This window comes from Egretta garzetta, unplaced genomic scaffold (genome assembly GCF_000687185.1).
Source record: "Egretta garzetta isolate BGI_Z169 unplaced genomic scaffold, ASM68718v1 scaffold610, whole genome shotgun sequence".
Taxonomy (NCBI): domain Eukaryota; kingdom Metazoa; phylum Chordata; class Aves; order Pelecaniformes; family Ardeidae; genus Egretta; species Egretta garzetta.
Genome location: NW_009258216.1, coordinates 380,567 through 389,371, shown reverse-complemented (window position 1 = coordinate 389,371; position 8,805 = coordinate 380,567). Strand labels below are relative to the sequence as shown.

The 8,805-nt window shown below is 36.9% G+C and overlaps 1 protein-coding gene across 1 annotated transcript in view; it reads right to left on the bottom strand.

Annotated features, from left to right (window-relative positions):
• The window catches only part of CUL1 (cullin 1), a 38,272-nt gene extending 36,750 nt beyond the window's left edge, over positions 1-1,522 (bottom strand). The window contains exon 1 of the mRNA XM_009637515.2: positions 1,230-1,522. Coding sequence (XP_009635810.1) covers positions 1,230-1,369 — 140 coding nt within the window. The 5' untranslated portion in view covers positions 1,370-1,522. The remainder of the gene's footprint in view (positions 1-1,229) is intronic.
• Positions 1,523-8,805: the final 7,283 nt, after the last annotated feature.

Below are 8,805 nucleotides of genomic sequence, written 5' to 3'. Positions count from 1 at the left end.
GCCTGTACTGATACCGAGGGTTACCCCGACCCAGGTGCAGGACCTTGCACTTGGCCTTGTTGAACCTCATGAGGTTCACACAGGCCCACCTCTCCAGCCTGTCCAGGTCTCTCTGGATGACATCCCGTCCTTCTGGTGAGTCAACTGCACCACTCAGTTTGGTGTCATCTGCAAATCAGTGCCAACACCACCTTTAGACATTAATTTATGTATCGGAACAATAATACTTACTAAAAAAACCTCTAAAAATTTATACAGAAAAATAGCAGAACTACTTAAAGATAGGAAATGTACAATAGAATAAATGATGACAGCATATGTATATCCAGATGACTGTGCCGCCTTCTTAAGCAGTGCTCACTCTACTGAGCAAGACAAGGTTACAAGAAGGAACACACAACAAGAGATGCAAAAGAGTTGATTCCTCATCAAATCCATTTACATGCCACTTTGTAGATAGAACAGAAAAGAAGGATTTCTCACTTTCCAAACAAAGTCCTGAAGTCAAACACTGAAGCTATAATACAGCAAGAGGCACATCTCTCCTTCAATTTAAATATAAAAGATCCTTATGCACTACCTGACAGAAACAAGTTTGCTACAATCTTCCAAAATAGTACTGCAGCAAACATGTACAAGGATGAACACAACCTCCTTTTAGCATCTTATAACAACTCCCAGAACGGAGAGATGCTGGAAAATTTCAATAGCTCTCTGATGCAAGGCAGGAATTCAAGAGAAATCCACTGGGTGCATTTTCACTCCAGCTGGAAAATTATAAAATGAACTCAAGAATAAAATACTACTCTAAGGTTGACAAGAGAAAAATTTTCCAGGTAACTGGATATTATTATCAGTAAGATCTGCAACATAATGCCAGAGACTAACATATAAAGGAAAATAATTTCTCTTTTCTTTTGGTGTATTATGGACTCAAAATTAGGTCTATTAATAAAATCACTTTAAACATCTGCTCTGTCAAAGATAATAGTAATCATACCTGAAATTCAGAAGTAGACATAATTATAAAGACAGTTTTCCAGACAACAGAATGTTCCTGCTTATTTGCCAGTAAGATTAAATAGAAAAGGCTAATCTTCAAAACAAAAATATATTCTTAAAAGCCACTAAGTCAAATAGTTACGAAGCAATTTTGAGTTTAGAAAAGTAAAAATCTAGCTCTAATCTACTAACAGTTAAAGTCCTATCTGGCTTAGGCATTAGGATACGTGTAGAGTTCCATGTATCTGGATTTTGCCATACTTTGTCTGGTGTAAACCTGTTGAATTCCAGCTCTTAGGTCATCCCATATCTGGTCAAGACCAATCTGTTTAAGTCCATGCGGGTTCTGACTCCTATTAGATGACATTTTGTATTTCCTGTAAAGTCTTCCAGTGCAGCAGCCTGAGATCTGGTTATTCCTCCATCAGAATCAAAAGTCAAGTAACATTCTAAACTCAGTTGCAGCAACTCAGTGAGATATTCTTTACATACAAAGAGTGACACTTCCCAGGAAGATAATCTGCAAAAGGAAAAGAAAACATACATATTATATGACAGTCCAAATTCATTCACACTAGAGAAAAAGATGCAAAATTTATTATTTCACTGAAACATCTTAATTTACACAGATGAGAAATCCATGATGAGAACCAAGGAACATAATTGTGCAATTCAGCAATCCACAACAAAATGGACTGTGAGTGCCCAGATCTGTCCAAAGCCTCTAGGTACTTAGATTAGTGCTGCTGACAACAAAACCGTAACAATAATAAGAAAACATAACAGTAAAAATCTTTCCAAGCATCAAACACTACCCTACTAAGAAGTGTTTCCTCCCTATACAACAGTGAAATTCCGCTATTTCCAAACAATTCAGGGTTCTGTGGTAACTGACTGTTTAACAAGAATACCAATGGGGATATCCAAGATTAAGCAGAAGATACTAAAAACAACTACTTTTCTTCAGTTATCAGTAACTCTTCCAGACTTGAGAATCTATTACAGGTAACCAGAAAGTCCAAGGTATTTTGGGAGCAGAGAATTTTTCTATCTGGTAAACGCACACTTACATTCATTTCTTTGCTAAGTAAATGAACACCTTCAGTGTCGTTTTACCAGCATGAAAATATGCAGCCAGTAATGGTGGAAAGAAAGAACAACTAATGGAGCACAGAAAATAAAGATTGCGGAAATTGTGAATGAAAGAATAAGAAACTAAGAAAATGCACTACTCCTCTGAGTGCTTAAGCACAAAAAGTTTGGGAGGTAGTGAAAAGATGGTTATAAATTCATCAGCCTTGTGAAATAACAGGGTAGGAAAACAGTCACCTCAAAATGACTACTGAGAATATCAAGCAGAGAAGATCCATTTTTACAGAAGTCCTTAAAAATATTTTGCAGTTTTAACTTCTTAATTTTGTTGCTACGGTGGATAAGAAGATACACAACAAAGGACGTAACACAATTAAAAAAATTAACCCACAAATAACAAAGTTGTAATAAGTCAGGACCAACTTACTCTTACTGCAGCTTTTCAATATAAAAAGGGGGCTTATAAGAAAGATGGAGAAAGACTTTTTACCAGGGACTGTAGTGACAGGACAAGGGGCAATGATTTTAAGTTGAAAGAGGGTAGGTTTAGACTGGATAGAAGAAGAAATTTTTTACAATGATGGTGGTGAAGCACCGGAACAGGTTGCCCAGAGAAGTTGTGGGTGCTCCACCTCTGGATGTGTTCAAGGTCAGGTTGGATGGGGCTTTGAGCATCCTGGTCTAGTGAAAGACATCCCTGCCCATGGCACAGGGTTGGACTAGATGACCTTTAAAAGTTCCTTCCAGCCCAAACTATTCTGTGATTCTATACCATAGAGCCCATGCACTGAAATACTCAAAACACAGCGAAACACATGACAACTTTTTGCTATGCTTCTATAGACAAGCATACAGCTTTATGATAAACATGAACTGTAATGGAGCCTGCTGGCCACGGCTGTATGAGCCCTTCCATAATTTCAAGGATAGTATCAGCCAAGACCTGATAAATCCTATTACTTGTTTTTGATGTTTGAGCAGCAGAAAATAAAGATCTACAGTATGTCATAGATGCTTTGTCACAGCCACTTCTAGGCTATCGCATGTTCCATGCCAGGTTTCACACTGTTTTAAAGATGAAGTATTCTGTTATTACCTCCCTGACCCCCACCCAATTATTTGTAGGACTTCTCTTCTGCTTTTTCTCCTTGACCCTAAAAAGGCCAGTTAAGACCAAAACATTTCTTTAGGTTTTTTAGTCAAGGACTGTCTCACTGCAGTAACACAGAACTTACCAATCCTCATGGTCCTTTACTATCCATCACCCGATAAGCATTTAAATCACAAGCTCTAAGTAAAAACAGAGACATATTGTGATTATGTCAATCTGAGTAACAAGTACTCTCTTGTTTCAATCAGACATAAACTGCTTCTGTAGCTAATGTTTCTTTTTACATGAGCAACAATTACTTAGAAGATTAGGTGGAAAAACAAGAATCCAATAAATATATATCTTATATACACTTCTAAATAAAATCCAATAAATATATATCTTATATACACAACCTGCTGCAGTACTAATAATGATGGACTTTCACGATTGAGCAATTAAAGCCAGATGGAACAAAGGTCCACAAGTGGCCATTTGCTTCTGTGCATGTTACACACCTACCATCTTGGACTATGACCCTAAGTCTGCATAGCAAAACAAAGCAAGAAAATTAATTTGATGTCTACAATCCAGGAGAGAAGAAACTTTTTGGTTCTTTAAATCAGGTACAATTTGAACTCTCCACAGAAGCCAGAGAAAACACAGTTATGTATCTACAACTCTACTACAGCTGCAGTATGTGTAAGAAGTAACTGACCATTACTCTCTTATTAATGTGCAAAAAGCAAGCAGCCTAGAATTAGAGCATATTTTAGTAAAAATATGTTGGTATAACTAACACTAAATACTTCACTGCTGTATAACAGCTCATAACAAAAGGCCAACCCCTTGCTAGCTAGCAGAAAGCATAGTAACTGTTACAATAGTTCACAACTGGGCCAGGGTCCCTTCCCAGGCAGCCCATAGAGAGGAGCGACAGCCAGAGCTCTTGCTCAGACATCTCTCCAGGTGCCAGTAAGAGGCAGCCACCCTTCTACTGAAGCCTGTGGTCAGCAGCTGCCTAGCGGATAGGGAGTTTCCGCCTCTATGATGATGGAAATATTTAACTTTCTTCTCTAAGCATCTCCTACTTTTTATGTACCCTGGTGCATCTACAAATATTACCTTTTCCCACAATCTTTTAAATGCACTGTGTTCCTCATTCACACTGTACTAATTTTCCTTCCCCTAAAGTAACTATCTGTATTTAAGTCAGTATGTAGCCATTAAAAACAATGCCATGAGAAAACTTAATTTTATTTTCTCACGCAGTCCACTATGTATAAGTATCTTTTCTTTATAAGCAATGAATTCCACTGCATTTGACAACATTACCTTGATATTCCTTGGCTGGCTTCCAATTTGAATTTTGCAATTAAAGACATGAATACAGAATGATAGTATCATGTCACTAACTTTTTAGACTCAAATAATTTACTTCTTCCAGTTAGTTACTAGTTAACACAGTTGGGAAATAAAGCAATAGATTAATAATGCTATAAACTACTAATAATTTTTTTTTGCAGATTTATTCATATGCAAAAAACCAGAAAGCTAATTATTAATACATTACCTTAACAGTAGTAATGTTTCACTACATCAGAATACTTAACTACAAAAGCATATTTATGAAAGCAACCACTGGTACTTAAACCAAGCTATGGTGTTACATATATAAAGAGAGGAGGGGGTAAACCAAAGCTTTATTACTCAGCACAGTTGTTGTTATACACAAACACTTAGTGAAAATATGAATTCCTATTTCATGTGAACAGCGCAAGTGTAGTTTTCAAAATTATTTTTGTGATTCGTGCACAGAAAACTCCTAGGCAAACAATTCCGGAAGGTCAAATGTGGTCCACAGTAGTTACACTGCATCTCTTTACCCGATCTCCCAATTGCTGAACTTATAAAGAGGGAGGAAAAAAAAAGAGTTTAGAAGTCTATAATTTCTCAGTGCTTGGGCTGTGCACAACTACCAGAAGCAAGATGCCCTCTCAAGAGCCATGAATTGCTACAGGTGAGTTAAAACCTCAACATTGAGTCATAACCTTTACATCATCTCTCACCTTCAGAAGTGCTGTTGGCAAGACTATGTACAAGTCAGTCTTCAACTGAACGTCACCCTGGTTTCTGGCCAAACCAGATCAAACTTACTGGTGACCAGAGAACCCAGACCTCATTATATGTTCAGGACCACCTACATTTACCTGGAAAAATTACCCCTGCGGTTTTCAGCTGATGTATACACAATTTGATGCAGCTGTACGACAGTGTTCAAAGCCATCCTATCTCTCAACCCTGCATTCAAGCACTGCAATTAAAACACTGTCAAACCAAACTGTCATTTCTGCCCACGCCAGTTGTCAAAAGGAGGTAGTATTTCTGCCAAAACTTTAGAACAGCAGCCTTGAAGGACAGAGGGAAATGCTATTCCCTCGTTTTCATTACTGGGGAGACATGACATGACACACCTCACATGCAAGGAAACACATCACATTGGAAAACAGTTGGTTTGTTTTTACTGACTGTCTAATAGTAAATGGTATTTCTTTTAGATATCCCAGCTGAGGAAAATTATGTGTATGCCAGATGAAACTTGTAAGAAAACCTGAAAGTTAACTCTACTTTTATCTACAAAAACATAATAAACCCCGCCAGATTTACAGCATTTCAAGTAATCTGCTGGAGTGACTACCTCATTTTTATGTCCTAATACAACATAACTTTCAGCATCACAGCTCCAAGGCCTATGGATCACCTGTTGTTCTCTCACAACCGCTTATTTCTAAACTACACATTTCAAGATAGCTTACTTCAATAATTAGAATTTGAAGTTGTCAGCTTCTTGGCCCACTAAGAACTTACAGACCCAGAGCAAGGTTTTCCAGCTGACCCAAGAGCCTAGATAGCGTTTTTTTAAAGACATAGTAGAGAGGCACAAGACCTAGACTTAGTAATTTCCAAGTATTTTATCCCTTGTCTAATTTCAAACATGAGAACATTCTTGTCATGCATCATAGCATGAGCTAAGGTGACCAGATTTAAAAACAGACACATTAGGGAAGAGAAGCAAGTTTCATTAATAAGCTATGGTGGAACAAATGCCATTAAGTTAAAACACCTTTAGTGTTACGAGGTTTCCAAAGTTTGTAAGTATGCGTTAAAAGTCAGAATTTCACCTCTATACACTGCCTCAAATCCATTTTCTAAAACTGAATGCAAGCTTCCCAGTAACAAAAACACAGTACAAGTTCATTTGGACACTGGCTGCAGTTTGACATCTTTTGTAAAAATTGGTGCAGTGATCATGTTCACTTAAATGGCCACTACAAGCAAAATATTAGCCCTCTGTGATGAAAGGATAAAGCATAATAAACATTTAATCTTTCACTTCAAAAGATAAGAAAAAGAAGTTTAATACAGCCACACTTAAAAATGCAAAATGAAATTCCTCTTGCCAAACTCTTTCCTCCCTATTTTTCCAGCTTGACTCCTCTAACTTACTTTATCCTACTCTCCTGTTGCTGTATTTCAGCAAGTCTGATCTAGAAATTCTACAGATATTATTGTATTCAGCAAACATCAACCCTCAGAAAGGTTCCCAACCAGTTGTAATTCTCTCGAAGTCCCTGCTACCTCTGCACTTAGCCAAGGCAACTACTAAGGTTATTTACCCAAGATACGCAATACTGATTGAACCGACACCATAAAACACAAGCACACAAAAAGTATTTTCAAAAAAACCAGAAGCACATTAAACACTACCTTTGTTCTAACACAAGCTGTTTTCTTGTTCTTATACTATTTTAAAAGCAACTTAAGACACTGGATGCTGTTTTATACTCTAGCTCACATAAATTTCAAAATTGCTATAGTTGAAATCACCCTGAAGTATATACACCGCATCAAAGTATTTGGCAAGTTTTTCCCTTACAATAAGCATCCAAAGGCACATCTATTGTTTCCAGTGTTAGACTTGATAAAAAACATACCAAAAAATAATCCAAACCCCTCTTGTAATCAAAGTAGTCAATTTATTATTCATATATCCTCTTACCAAACATGGACAGTTTCACAGATCCGTCCTACAAACAAGGCTTAAGATTCCTCTTGAAGTCATGCAAACACACACCTTTTGAAAAGGCATGTAAATGCGAAGTACAGAGCTGAGAACACTATACTTCCTTCCATTGCTAGTTAGCCTGCGCGATACAATCTACATGATTAATCAGATACAACCACTGGGGCGAGGTGGGGAAAACTTAAAAATTCTCTTTGCTTTCACCTTTTACTTATTTGCCTTTACAATGTATAAGCTATTTCTTGGAAATTATTTTCCAGGTTAAAAAATACCTCTTGAATCCTAAAAGATCAACCTCCACTCTAGCAAACATTTATGTTTGACGGAGTGGAAGTACACAAGAGAAATAATTCTATTTTGTCCCTATAATCACTTGCACTCACAAATTATGATTTCAAAGACATTTCTTACATCCATGTACCTGCAAATTAATTATTTTGTGCTTACTTAACTTCAGCTGAGGTTACCATTATAAGCTCAAAACTATAATGTAACATAGCTTAGTTGAGCCATGGTCCTGCATGCAACATTTTATAGCACTGACATTTCTGTCCAGCAGTATTTTAGGTTACTAAATATACAGACTTCAAGCTAGGCAGACAGTTTATGCATGTGAAGTGACCCAATCCTAAAAGCAAGTCCAGGAGCAAGCACAGTGTCCTTAGAACTTTACATGCTACAAATGTGTAATTAATCAAAATCTGGAGAATCTGTCTAGAACAGACATTTCCACTGTGCCACAGCAAAATGAAACCACAACTACTGTAAAAAATGGTTATTCCAGACGTATCAGTACCAGAAGAGAAATATTAGAACCTTTTCTCCCTTTTCAATATAAAAGACATTTAAGAGACAAATTATGCAAATTACAATGTTCAGTTCCTCTGTATTATTACAAAATATTGAGTTATATGTAGTGTGAAAAGCTTTCAAGAGGGTTAAAATTAATTCATCTCATTATAAGAAAAAGGCAAGATGTATACACGCATACACTCCTCCCTTCCAAAAGTTGTCTTTGGGTGGTAAGAGCATTCTGTGCAGCATTTTTAAAAACAAAAGCGGTTCCAAGTAGAAGGGAGTAGGCTCAATTTGCCAGTAGTTTAATACCAAGTTGTATAAATTTGGTGTAAAGTTTGAGCAGTTGCTACTTTACCTCCCTGACAATGCCTTCATTCAGGGCTTCAGTGCTCTTCACACCCCCCCTCCTCTGCATGTTACAGCTCTGATCAATGACACCTAAAGCACTATAAGGAATTACTGCATTACTTCATGCACCAGTGATACAGTTGCCAGCTGAAAAAATAAAACAAAACCCTGGATATATTCTTCACAGCTAGAAAGACACTTGAATTGACCATAATTTTTAAATTTAAACAATATATGGTAGTAACCTGGAACTGCAGTTTTTAACACCTTTCTTATTTACTTAAATTATGCATGTTTGTGTTCACTAAAAGCCTTTTTAACTGACATGGTTTTAATTTGAATGCCTGATTACAAAGATTTTTCCAAAACATAAATGACTATTCCTCAGAAG